This window comes from Macaca thibetana, chromosome 1 (genome assembly GCF_024542745.1).
Source record: "Macaca thibetana thibetana isolate TM-01 chromosome 1, ASM2454274v1, whole genome shotgun sequence".
NCBI classification, from domain to species: domain Eukaryota; kingdom Metazoa; phylum Chordata; class Mammalia; order Primates; family Cercopithecidae; genus Macaca; species Macaca thibetana.
Window position 1 is genome coordinate 62605329 of NC_065578.1, and position 14007 is coordinate 62619335.

Here is a 14007-nt window from a genome sequence, read left to right on the forward strand (position 1 = left end):
TGAGTGCCCTCTCATATGTCAGGTCCTCCTCTAGGTACTGGCATGTAAAGAAATGACAGATGACATCCCTCCTCTTTTACTTGGGGCCTTCCATGCTAGTGGCAGGAGATGGACAATAAACAAAATAAATCCATTAACAAGAAAGCATATGGGAGTAACGAGTGCTATGAAGAAGGTAGTGTTGGCTGGGTGTGGTGGCTCACACCTGTAATCCCAGCACTTTGGATCACCTGAGGTTGGGAGTTCAAGACCAGCCTGACCAACATGGAGAAACCTTGTCTCTACTAAAAATACAAAATTAGCCAGGCATGGTGGCGCACACCTATAATCCCAGCTACTGGGAGGCTAAGGCAGGAGAATCGCTTGAACGTGGGAGGCGGAGGTTGCAATGAGTGAGATTGGTGCCACTGCACTCCAGCCTGGGCAACAAGAGTGAAACTCCATCTCAAAAAAAAAAAAAAAAAAAAAAAAAAGGAAATAGTGTTATGTGAAAAGAGAGCTGACGGAATGGGGTTAGGGGATACTTAGATTGAGCAAAGGAAACCTTTCTAGAGAAGTGACATTTGAGCCAAGAAGTGAATGACCAACCAGAAGGAGCCAATCACAAGAAGATCTGGGCCCTGACTTCACAGAATCTTATTCTTCCTTAAGGCAGGAACACATTTGGCAAAAGGAGAGGAATGAAGTGGCTGCTGTAAAATGAGTGAGGGAGATACAAGAGATGAGTTGGAAGAGGAAGGCAGGAACCAGATTTTGTAGGCATTGGGACTTTTTTTCTAAGTATAATAGGAAGCTATTGGAGGATTTTAAACAGGAAAATTACATGATCTGATATGGTAGCTGTTTGGAGAATGAACTATCAAGAGGCGGGAGTGTTACCAGTTAGGAGATTATTGCACTACTACAAAGATGGAGGGTGGCTTAGACCACTCCTCTGCCACCCTTAGCAGAGGGGAATGGAGAGAAGTGGATGGATATTGTATTTAGGAGGTGCTGTAGAAAGCATTTGCTGATGGGATAGATGTGTAGCATGGATAAGATTCAAGGTTTTTGCTTGAGCAACTGGATAGTTATCCGTATCTAATTTGCAGCATATAAACTTCTCAAAATAGATAATTTTTTATTTAAAACTCCAAATAGCACGTGATTAATTTATAAAACATTAATAGATTCTATTGAAGTGCATGTTTTAAAACACCAAAATAGATTTGTTTTGCTGGTTTTAGATTCTGACCTTCTTGTCTTTCATGCTTTTAAATTTAAGTTGTTCGAGATTCCAAGGGAGGATGAATGTATGATTGTTGTGTCTGAGATATTTACTAGTTCTGTTTATTAATAACTGAGTTATAATGAACTTAGATAGTTAAATAAAGCTTTATAATCATTGTTTTTGAAAAAAATATTTCAAGTTTTAAATTTGATTAAAATACGCATACTAGTGTTGCTTGTATTTTACTTCTAAATAGAAGCTTTAATAAACTTTCAACTTTCATTTGAAATGATTTTTATTAGATTCATAATTGATATGCTATTTCACAAGTTGTTATATCTCATTTCCCCCCCTTTTTTCTTAAAGGTTAGCTGTGCACTATCATTCTTTTTATTTTCTTTCCAAGTACATGAAAAATCCATTCTCTTGGTATCATTGTAAGTAGAAACGTTTTAAGTATGTGTTTATTATGTGTTTATCGTATAACTTTATAATTTACATACAAATATACATTTGAATGCAAAACAAAACTACACAAATGTTATATCTTTGCATAAAATGATTTCATAGTCATGTTTTTTTCCAGAATTTTTGATTTTCTTTATAAAATGTATTTTAAACTGAAAAATTTTGGTAGAATATTATTGACATAATTTTAATTTCTTCCTGTTCCTTCACTTATATTTTCTACATGCTAATAAAAAATATAGCCTTCAAAGAGGTTTTCATCAGATTGGAGCCTGTTTGTCATCTTTGCTTTTTTCATTTCATTGATTTCCACATCATATTCAGTAGTCTTCTTCTTTCCATTTACTTCCATGGGGTCTTTTATATGTTGTCTTCTTTCTCTTCTTTGCCACAAGCTTAGTTTAGACCCCACTGGTAATCTGTAATCAGACTATCTTGTTTTAGAAGCATTAAATTTTTTTCCCGGTGTTCATAGAAAGCAGTGGATGACAGCTGGGAGTATGATATCCTAATGTTAAAATAGTATTTGCATGAAACACTTTGGAATTCTGAAATCCTCCTCTAGGTCAGTCCCAACCCACTACTGCTCTACCCCTCACCCTATGTTCAGTAGGATCCTGTGGAAGATACGTGTACAGAATGACCAATGACCAATGGCAGGCAGTATTGCTTTTACTAGGTGGAGCTTCGGACTAAAACCTTAGTGCAGAGCTGGGCTGCCCTGTGTGGAAGGCTTCCTGGCTCTAAATAATACAGTCTCATATCATTGTAGACTGGGAAGACTGCTTAATGCCATCCCCTGAGGCCCAAACCTGAGTTAGAGCTTACCACTATTCTATGAGGCTAGGCTGACCCTACACAAATCACTGGTACCAGGGGATGAAACTGTGGAGAGGCATTACTTTCAAACATGTATTAATATATTTCCCCAGAATTTATGCTCATAGAAAGGCAGCTCATTCAGGGCCTGTAATATGACCAGATTAGTTCTGAGACACTGAACTTCTAGGGGTTCATTTTCTACAAATGCACCTAGATTATTTACGGTGCATGGCTTTAATCTATTTTTGGTAAATGGTTTTACAGTTTGCATTAAAAGTTCCTTTTGGGCTAGGTGTGGTGGCTCAAGCCTGTAATCCCAGCACTTTGGGAGGCCGAGGCGGGTGGATCATGAGGTTAGGAGATCGAGACCATCCTGGCTAACATGGTGAAACCCCATCTCTACTAACAATACAAAAAAATTAGCCAGGCATGGTGGCGGGCGCCTGTAATCCCAGTTACTTGGGAGGCTGAGGCAGGAGAATTGCTTGAACCCAGGAGGTGGAGGTTGCAGTGAGCCGAGATCGCGCCACTGCACTGCATCCTGGGCACAGAGTGAGACTCTGTCTCGAAAAAAAAAAAAGAAATTAAATAAAAGTTCCTTTTGACCCGGTCCCAGCTAATTATACCATTAAACAAATATTTCATTCAATAAATATTTATTGAGTGCCTACTATTTTTCAGGCACTGTTTTGTGCACTTGTGATATATTCCAGACAAAAATCCCTGCCTTCTTAGCTATCATTCTTAAGGATAGACACTAATACAAAAATAATAATAATAATAAGAAGAAATGAGTGTGTTAGAAGGTAATAAATACCATGACAGAGAAACAAAACAGAGCAAGAGTAATTGGGAGTACTGGAGGATGGGATGCAGGTAGAGGTTGCAATTTTATTTTATTATTATTATTTTTGAGATGGAGTTTTGCTCTTGTTGCCCAAGCTGGAGTGCAATGGCACGATCTCGGCTCACCACAACCTCCGCCTCCCTAGTTCAAGCAATTCTTCTGCCTCAGCAATCATTAAAAAGTCAGGAAACAACAGATGCTGGAGAGGTTGTGGAGAAATAGGAATGCTTTTACACTTAGTGGGAGTGTAAATTAGTTCAACCATTGTGGAAGACAGTGTGGCGATTCCTCAAGGATCTAGAACCAGAAATACCATTTGATCCAGCAATCCCATTTCTGAGTATATACCCCAAGGATTATAAATCATTTGACCCAGCAATCCCATTACCGGGTATATACCCAAAGGATTACAAATCATTCTACTATAAAGACATATGCACACTTATGTTTATTGCGGCACTATTCACACTAGCAAAGACTTGGAACCAACCCAAATGTCCATCAATGATAGACTGGATTAAAAAAATGTGGCACATATATGCCATGGAATACTATGCAGCCATAGAGAAGGATGAGTTCATGTCCTTTGCAGGGACATGGATGAAGCTGGAAACCATCATTCTCAGCAAACTAATATAGCAACAGAAAACCAAATACCACATGTTCTTACTGATAAATGGGAGTTAACAATGAGAACACAAGGACATAGGGAGGAGAACATCACACACAGTCCTGTTTTGGGGGTGGGGGATAGGGGAAGGATAGCATTAGGTGAAATACCTAATGTAGATGACGGGTTGATGGGTGCAGCAAACGACCATGGCACACGTATACCTATGTAACAAACCTGCACGTCCTGCACATGTACCCCAGAACTTAAAATATATATATAAAAAAAGAAGGTGTTTTAAGGAAATGAGGTGGTAAGTTGCATCAGATGCTGCTTAATAGGTCAAATAAGATGAGGGCTGAGAACATATTTGCCTTAGCAATATGGAAGTCACTGGTGACTTTGGTAGGGCCAGTGTTGGTGGAGCAATGCAGGAGGAAGCCTGATTAGGTAGGGTTAAGAAAAAATGGGCCAGGCGCGGTGGCTCACACCTGTAATCCCAGCACTTTGCGAGGCCCAGGTGGACGGATCATCTGAGGTTGTGAGTTTGAGACCAGCCTGACCAACATGGAGAAACCCCGTCTCTACTAAAAATACAAAATTAGCCAGGTGTGGTGATTCATGCCTGTAATCCCAGCTACTTGGGAGGATGAGGCAGGAGTATTGCTTAAACCCAGGAGGAGGTTGCAGTGAGCTGAGATTGCACCATTGCACTCCCCGCCTGGTCAGCAAGAGCAAAACTCCATCTCAAAAAACAAAGGAAAAAAAAAAATAGAAAAAATGAGAGGAGAAGAACTAAAGACAAGTAGGGATAATGCATGGGTTTTTTTTTTTTGTTGTTGTTGTTGTTGTTGTTTTTTTGAGGCAGGGTCTTACTCTGTCACCCATGCTAGAGTGCAGTGGCGTGATCTCAGCTCACTGCAGCCTCCGCCTTGCGGGTTCAAGCGATTCTCCTACCTCAGCCTCCCGAGTGGCTGGGACTACAGACGCACACCATCACGCCCAGCTAATTTTGGTATTTTTTGGAAGAGATAGGGTTTCACCATGTTGGCCAGGCTGGTCTCGAATTCCTGACCTCAAATGATCCCCCTGCCTTGGCCTCCCAAAGTGCTGGGATTACAGGCATGAGCCACTGTGCCTGGCTGGTAATTCATTTTTTAAAATAAATATTTAATTTTAAAAAATTGTGGTAAAGTACACATAGCATAAATTTTACATTATGAGTTAGTACATTCACGCTGTTGTGCAAGCATCACCACTGTCTACTTCCAGAAGATCTTCATCACCGCGAAAGGAAATCCCATACCCAAAGCAGTCCCTCTCCATTTTCTCTTCCCCCCAGTCCCTCGAACCACTAATCTGCTTTCCGCAAATCTCTGTGGATTTGTCTATTCTGGATATTTCATATAAATGGAATCATATAATATGTGGTCTTTTGTGTCTAGCTTCTTAACATTTTCAAGGTTCATCCATGTTGTATCAGAACCGTATTCTTTTTTTATGCCTGAATAGTATTGCATTGTATCGATACACTACATTTTGTTCATCATTCATCAGTTGATGGACATTGGGTCGTTTCCACCTTGTGGCTGTTGTGAATAGTGCCACTGTGAATATTCATGTACAAGCTTTTGTTTGAGTCTATACTCAGGAGTAGAATTGCTGAGTCACATGGCAATTCTGTATTTAACTCACTGAGGAACCACCAAAGTTTTCCACAGCAGCTGCACCATTTAGCATTCCCACTAATAATATATGAAGGCTTCAGTTTCTCCATATCCTTGAAAGCACTTGTTATTTTCCATCATTTTGATTATAGCCATGCTAGTGGATATGAGTGGTGTCTCATTGTGATTCTGATTTGCATATCCCTAATGACTAATGATATTGAGCATCTCTTTATGTGCTTGCTGGCACAATATGTCTATCTTCTTCAGACAAGCCTATTTAAATCTTTTGCCGAATTTTTTTTTTTTGAGATGGAGTCTTGTTCTGTCGCCCAGGCTGGAGTGCAATGGTGCAGACTCACCTCACTGCAACTTACACCTCCCGTGTTCAAGAGATTCTCCTGCCTTAGCCTCCCCAGTAGCTGGGACTACAGACGTGTGCCACCACACCTGGCTACTTTTTGCATTTTTAGTAGAGGTGGGGTTTCACTATGTTGGCCAGGCTGGTCTTGAACTCCTGCCCTCGTGATCCACCCACCTTGGCCTCCCAAAGTGCTGGGATTACAGGTGTGAACCACTGCATCCAGCCCCTTTGCCCAATTTTTAATTGGGTTGTCATTTTTTGAGTTTTAGGAGTTCTTTTTATATCCTGGGTACTAACCTTTATCAGACATATGATTCACAAATATTTTCTCCCATTCTTTGGGTTGTCTTTTGTACCCTCTTGATAGTGTTCTTTGATGCACGAAATTTTTAATTTTGATGAAGTCTAATTTACCTGTCTTGTCTTTTGATTGTACTTTTGGTATATATCTAAGAAACCAGTGCCAAACTCAAGGAAATAAAGATTTACCCTCATTTTCCTTCTAAGAGTTTTATGGAGTTAGCTCTTACATTTATGTCTTTGATCCATTTTGAGTTAATTTTAATTTTTTTTTTTTTTTTTTTTTTTTTTGAGACAGAGCCTTGGTCTGTCACTGAGGTTAGAGTGCAGTGGTGCAATCTCGGCTCACTACAGCCTCCACCTCCTGGGTTCAAGCGATTCTCCTGCCTCAGCCTCCTGAGTAGCTGGGACTACAGTTGCCTGCCACAACACCTGGCTAATTTTTGTATTTTTAGTAGAGACAGGAGTTTCATCATGTTGGCCAGGCTGGTCTCGAACTCCTGACCTCAAGTGATCTGCCTGCCTTGGCCTCCCAAAGTGCTGGGATTACAGGCATGGGCCACCGTGCCCAGTTGAGGTTTTATATATGGTGTGAGGAAGGTAGACTGTTCTTCAGAGGAGTTTTGTTGAAAAAGGAAGCAGAAAAATAGGGCAATAATTGGTAGAGAAAATGGGGTCAAGATAGGTTTGTTTGTTTAAGAGAGGAGCAATAAAGGCAGGGGAATGATGAGCAGAGAAGGAAAGCTGATGGTACAGGATCTTGAGAGGAGGAGGAGCTGCTGGAGCACTGTCCTTCAGAAAGGGAGATGGGGTACGATCTAGAGCACAAATGGAAGAATTGGCATTGGACAGATGTGTGAAGAGTTCCTCTTTAGTAAAAGGGGTGAATAGGCTATATTGGTAGAGATGCTGGGAAGGGAGTAAATGTGATGGCGGGCATCTGTGAAAGTTCTCTTTTAACTGCTTCAATTTTCTTATTGAAGTGAGAGGGAAAGTCATTAGCCAAGAGTGGGTTGAAGCTGTTGGAAGTAGGAGGGAGAAGTGTGAAACATTTTCTAAGGAGAGACAGAGTGTAAACAGATCAGGGAAATATATAGTAATTGCAGGGCACTTGAATATCATGATCATGTATTTAAAGTGAGAGCAGTTAGTATGGGTAGCTGTTGTTCTCTAGAGCAGTTGTTCAGCACGGTTGGAGTAAGCACTGGTGGAAAGTTGGGTATTTCCAGGTTTATGGTTTTGTCTGGTGAGGATAACTCCCTTGCTTGAGGGCTTAAGAGTGAATGTATGAGAGTGATTATAATGATTGACCTTGGAATTTAAGATAGGTAAAAAGGGAAAAGGCTGTGGAAGCGATGAGGGAAAGTGAAAAGGTGGTAGGAACAATGGATCGAAGATCTTGGTGGGATCAAAAGATGGTTGGAGTTGGAATATCTAAAAGGCAGGAGTCATGGAGGAGGTGCAGTCTAAAGTATGACCCTAAGGGACAGCATTAAAGATGAGATCCCTAGAAGAGAGGCATTCTAGCAAATGAGAGGGAAGATCTATGTATATTTTAAATTACCAAGAATTAAGTCAGTATGTAGAGAGTGATAGTGAGAAAGGAGTTGAAATCTTTGGGTAAAGGAGGAAGCAGCCCTGTGGTTGGTCAGTATTTACAAGATAGGGAATAATCGGGGATAAAGTGTGATGACATGAGGTTCAAAGCTGGAGATTATTAGGATGGAGAGAGGAAGAACTGGTAGGAAAGTAGTGAGGAAAATCAAGGAGGTTACTTCCCACCTCCAGGCCACGTCACTTGAAGACTGTGGAAACAACAAAAACAGACACAGTTGAGAGGGCAGAGGGCAGTACTGTCCTCAGAGGAGACAGCCAGGCATTGTTTCAAACAAGGTGGTAAAGGGAGGGGTTCAGAGAAGAGGTTGAGGATGTAGGGAATTTCGCTGTTTGGTGATGAATTTTAAGTACTTTGTGGTTAGGAGCTGAGTTATAATCATCTTTGTATTCCTTTCAGAGCAGTGCTTATATGTAGTAAGTTTTTTTTAAGAGACAAGGTCTCACTCAGTCACCCAGGCTAGAGCACAGTGACATGGTCATAGCTCACTGCAGCCTCGGACTCCTGGGCTCAAGTGAGCCTCCCACTTCAGCCTCCCAAGTAACAAGTACCTCAGGCATGCATCACCATGCCAGGCTAATTTTTAAATTTTTTGTAGAGGTGGTATCTTGCTATGTTCTCTAGGCTGGTCCTGAACTCCTGGGCTCAAGTGACCCTCCCACCTTGGCCTCCCAAAGTGCTAGGATTATAGTTGTGAGCCACTGCGCCTGGCTATAATACATTTTTGATCAATGCTTGTGTTTGGTAAATAAATATTGAATGCATAAATGGGAAATAATTAAACCAGAAAGAGAAAACAGTATTTATTGAGCACCTTCGATGAGCTTGCTGTTAATATGCATCCATTCTCAGGCAGTGAAATGGAAAGTCCTCTAGTAATTTCTTTTTTTTTTTGAGACGGAGTCTCACTCTGTCGCCAGGCTGGAGTGCAGTGGCACAATCTCTGCTCACTGCAACCTCCAACTCCCTGGTTCAAGTGATTCTCCTGCCTCAGCCTCCTGAGTAGCTGGGATTACAGGCACGCGCCACCAAGTCCAGCTAATTTTTTTTTTTTTTTGTATTTTTAGTAGAGACGGGGTTTCACCATGTTGGCCAGGATGATCTCGAACTCCTGACCTCGTGATCTGCCTGTCTCAGCCTCCCAAAGTGCTGGGATCACAGGTGTGAGCCACTGCACCCTGCCTAGTAATTTCTTTTAGTAGTTTTCAATCAGTTTATAATCCCAGGGTTTAAACCTCATATATTAGTTGACATAGGAAAAAGTCATCCTTCTAGGAAAGGGGGAGAATGCCCACATCTTTATAGAGCACCTTTTAAAATAAGGATGATAACAGTTATTCAACAACCACCATCATTAGGGAAGTTTATTGTATTTTAAAAAATAAACACTAGATGATCCCTGCAAAGAGTTCTTTCAACTACTTAAGAATATGGGGTACTATTATTATTATTTCCATTCCCACTTAAGAAAATAGATTCTTTGCTCAAGGTCACACAGTAAATCAATGGCAAACATGGGGGCCAGGACTCAGGACTTCAGACTAGCAATGCTCCTTCCTTGAGCATTGCCACAATTGAATCCTGAAGGTACTAGAACAGGAGTTGTGGTAAGGAGGTCACAGGGCTGAGAGCTATGACCCTAAACAACTTTTTTTTTTTTTTTTTTTAATGGAGATAGAGTCTTGCCCTGTTGTCTCGCTCTGTCGCCCAAGCTGGAGTGCGGTGGCATGATCTCAGCTCACTGCAATCTCCTCCTCCTGGGTTCAAGCAGTTCTCCTGCCTCAGCCTCCCAAGTAGCTGGGATTACAGGCATGCATCACCAAGCTCAGCTATTTTTTTTTTTTTTTTGGTATTTTTAGTAGAGATGGGATTTCACCATGTTGGCCAGGTTGGTCTTGAACTCCTGACCTCAAGTGATCTACCAGCCTTGGCCTACCAAAGTGCTGGGATTACAGGCCTGAGCCACTGTGCCTGGCCCCTAAACAACTCTTTGATAAAGCCAGTGGTTCGATTTATTGGCATTGTGCTTCCTGTTCCTATACTACTTCTCTTTTCATGTAGCTCTTCCTACTAATTTCTTCCTCCTTTTAATTTTACTATTATCAATTTGTTTTCCTTTATCCTCTTGCCTCTCTTGTCATCTCCAGTGGCATGATGATCTTGTCTGCCATAACTTTAGTTTTAACTTAGTGGAGTAATATGTAACATGAAAGAACATAAAAGAGATGCTTGAAAACAATACTAGCAATTCATATTTACCAAGTACTACGAAATATATGACAAAACCTTCTCAGATTTGTTTATCTGATCCTTTTCTTAAGCTACTTGTTTGTGTGATAGAGAAAAAAAGTTCCATTAATGGCATACTGGAAGCAGCAGTTTTCCAATTATTATGAGAAGTTGACACCTCTGTGCCTGTGTCTAGGCTAATTTAGTCTGGACTGTTAACAAAATGAATCAGTAGTACATGTGAAGACCTTCCTGGCTTTTTTTAAGCTACCTCTGAAAATCAGACAGATAAAATGTGTTTATATTTTTTAAGTTAGGAGTTGAAATTATATTCTGTAATATTATTTTTTTTCTTTACCATTTTAGACCAGTCTGCTTAGTTTTAAGTGAAATTCCTTTTATGTCTACTTGGTTTTTACTTGTGTCAACATTTAGGTAAGTCATACCAATTTCCATATATTTACAGTATAATTCTTGTAAACTAATTTAAAACTTTTTAATAAAGTGGTTATGGTTTGAATTGATGATTCTCTTTTGATTTTTAAAAATTTTCCTTTACAGTCTGCTACCTCTTCTATTGAAGGATGAACTCCTAATGCCTTCTGTTGTGACAACAATGGCATTTTTTATAGCTTGTGTAACTTCCTTTTCAATATTTGAAAAGACTTCTGAAGAAGAACTGCAGTTGAAATCCTTTTCCATTTCTGTGAGGAAATATCTTCCATGTTTTACATTTCTTTCAAGAATGATACAATATTTGGTAAGTTCAATTTTTAAGAAATGGCACTTTTTTTTAGCATGCCACTATTTAAAAAAATTATTGAAGTAGTGGTTTTCTTTTATAGCTTTTTGAGATATAATTCACATAAACCCACTCATTTAAAGTATACAACTTAGTGGTTTTAAGTATATGCACAGATTTGTACAACTATCACCATCATCTAATTTTACATTGTTTTTGTCACTCCCGGAATAATCTGTACCCATTAGCATTCATTCCCCATTCCATTCTCACTCCTAACTCCCTTCCTTGGACAGCCAGCTTCTGCCCCTTTAGATTTGCCTACTTTGGACATTGCCTATAAATGGAATGTATTAGTCAGCTACAGCTGCCATAACAAAATACCACACTAGGTTTCTTAAACAACAGAAATTAATTTTCTTACAGTTCTAGAGACTAAAAGTTCAAGATCAAGGGTTGGTTCTACCATCAGGGTTGGTTTCTGGTGAGGCCTCTCTTCCTGGCTTGTAGAAGGTCTCTACTTTATATGTCACACATGGAGAGAGACCTTTGTTGTCTCTTCCTTTTCTTGTAAGGATATGAATACTATTGGATTAGGGCCCCATTCTTATCATCTGATTTAATCTTATTTACCTCCTGAAAGGCTGTATCTCCAAATATAGTCACATTGGGGGTTAGGGCTTCAACATATGAATTTTAATTCAGTCCATAACATGGGATAATAAAATTGTGGTCTTTTATGACTGGGTTCTTTCACTTAGCACGCATGCGTGTGTGTGTGTGTGTGTGTGTGTATACTTTTTTTTTTTTTTTTTGAGACAGTCTTTCTCCGTCACCCAGGCTGGAATGCAGTGGTGCAATCTTGTCTCACTGCAATCTCTGCCTCCCGGGTACAAGCGATTCTCCTGCCTCAGCCTCCCTAGTAGCTGGAACTATAGGCATGTGCCACCATGCCTGCCTAATTTTTGTATTTTTAGTAGAGATGGGGTTTCACTATGTTGGCTGGGCTGGTCTCGAACTTCTGACCTCATGATCTGCCTGCCTCGGCCTCCCAAAGTGCTGGGATTACAGGTGTGAGCCACTGCACCCGGCCACTTAGCATATTTTTGAGGTTCATTTATGTTATAGCATATATCAGTACTTTATTCCTTTTTATTACCAAATTATATTCCATTATGTGGATATACCACATTTTGTTTATCCATTTATCAATTAATGGACATTTAGTTGTTTCTACTTTTTTAGTGTTATGAATAGTGCTGTTGTGAACATTTGTTTACAAGGTATTGAGTGCACATATGTTTTCATTTCCCTTATGTGTATACCTGGGAGTAGAATTGCTAGATCATATGGTAATTCTATGTTTAACATCTTCAGAAACTGCCAAACTCTTTTCCAAAGTACAGCACAATTCTTCATCCTCACCAACCATGTGTGAGGGTTCTAATTTCTCCACATCTTTCACAGCATTTGTTGTCTTTTTCATTACAACCATCTTAATGGGTGTGAGGTGGTATTTCATTGGAGTTCTGACTTGCATTTCCCTAATGACTAATGATGTTGAACATCTTTTCATGTGCTTATTGGCCATTTGTGTATCTTCTTTGGAGAAATGCCTATTCAAACCCTTTGCCCATTTTAAACTGGGTTATCTTTTTATTTTTGATCTGTAAGAGTTTTTTTTAAATATATATTCTTGATATGAGTTCCTTACCAGATATTTAACTTGCAAGTATTCTCTCCCATTCTGTGTGTTGCCTTTTCACTTTCTTGATGGTATCATTTACAGCACAAAAGTTTTGATTTTGATAACATCCAGTATATCTATTTTTTTCTTTTGTTGTGCTTTTGGTGTCATATCTAAGAAACCACTGTATAACCAGTGATCACAAATACTTACCCCTGTATTTTCTTCTAAGAGTTTTATAGTTTTTATATCTATGCCTTTGAGTCACTTTGAGTTAATATTGTATATGGTGTGAGGTAGGAGTCTGACTTTATTCAGTTATTTCAGTTGCACTGAATTGTCTTAGCACTCTTGTTGAAAATCAGTTGTTCTTAAATATAAGGGTTTATTTCTGGACTCTCGGTTCTGTTCCATTGATCTATATGTCTATCCTTATGCCACTGCCATACTGTCTTGTTTACTGTAGCTTTGTAGTTTTGAAATTGAAAATGCAAGTCCACTGATTTTGTTTTTTTACAAGATTGTTTTATCTATCTTACATCCCTTTATTTTCATATTGTTTTTAGAAGTTCATCAGTTTTTTCCCAAAACCCAGCTGAGATTTTAATAGGGACTGAGTTGATTCTGCATGTCAGTTTGTGGAATATTGCTTTATTTTTTTGAGACAAGGTCTCGCTCTGTTGTCCAGGTTGGAGTGCAGTGGTGTGATCTTGGCTCACTGCAACCTCTGCCTCCCAGGCTCAAGCAATCTTCCCACCTCAGCCTGGTGCATTTATAACTCGCTGCAATTAAGGAATAGCCGTGACTATAGGCGTGTGCCACCACACCTGGCTAATTTTTTTAGAGATAGACTTTCACCGTGAATATTGCCATCTTAATATTTAGTCTTCCAATGAACAAACACAGGATGTATTTCCATTTATTTAGATATTTAATTTCTTTCAACAATGTTTTGCAGTTTTCAGTGTAAAAATTTTGGACTTCTTTTGTTAAATTTATTCTTAAGTTTAATGAATGATCCTAAAGCATAATTCTTTATGATGCTATTGTAAAGGAATTGTTTCTTAATTTCATTTTCATAGTGTTCATTGCAACTATATACAAATATAATATTTTGGTATATCGAACTTGTATTCTTTGGCATAGGTTTTTAATTGATTTCCTGCAGTTTTTGATATACAAGATAATGTAATCTGCAAACCATGAGTTTTACTTCTTCCTTTCTGATGTGGATGACTTTTATCTTTTATTTCTCTTACTTGCCTAATTACCCTAGGACCTATAATACAGTGTTGAATATAGGTAACAAGAGTGGACATCTTCTCTTTTACTTGATGTTAGAGGGAAAGCATATGGTCTATCACCATTAACCATGATGTTAACTATGGGCTTTCTAAAATAGATGTCCTTTATCTGGTTGAGGAAGTTCTCTTCAGTTCCTAGTTT

General features: G+C 39.3%; 1 protein-coding gene and 1 long non-coding RNA gene across 2 annotated transcripts in view; one reads left to right on the forward strand and one right to left on the reverse strand.

Annotated features, from left to right (window-relative positions):
• The window catches only part of ALG6 (ALG6 alpha-1,3-glucosyltransferase), a 65636-nt gene that overhangs the window by 46629 nt on the left and 5000 nt on the right, over nt 1-14007 (forward strand). The window contains exons 12-14 of the mRNA XM_050755897.1: nt 1577-1647; nt 10499-10567; nt 10694-10892. Coding sequence (XP_050611854.1) covers nt 1577-1647; nt 10499-10567; nt 10694-10892 — 339 coding nt within the window. The remainder of the gene's footprint in view (nt 1-1576; nt 1648-10498; nt 10568-10693; nt 10893-14007) is intronic.
• LOC126934963 (uncharacterized) overlaps nt 1-14007 on the reverse strand; it is a 159699-nt gene that overhangs the window by 39191 nt on the left and 106501 nt on the right. The window lies entirely within an intron of this gene.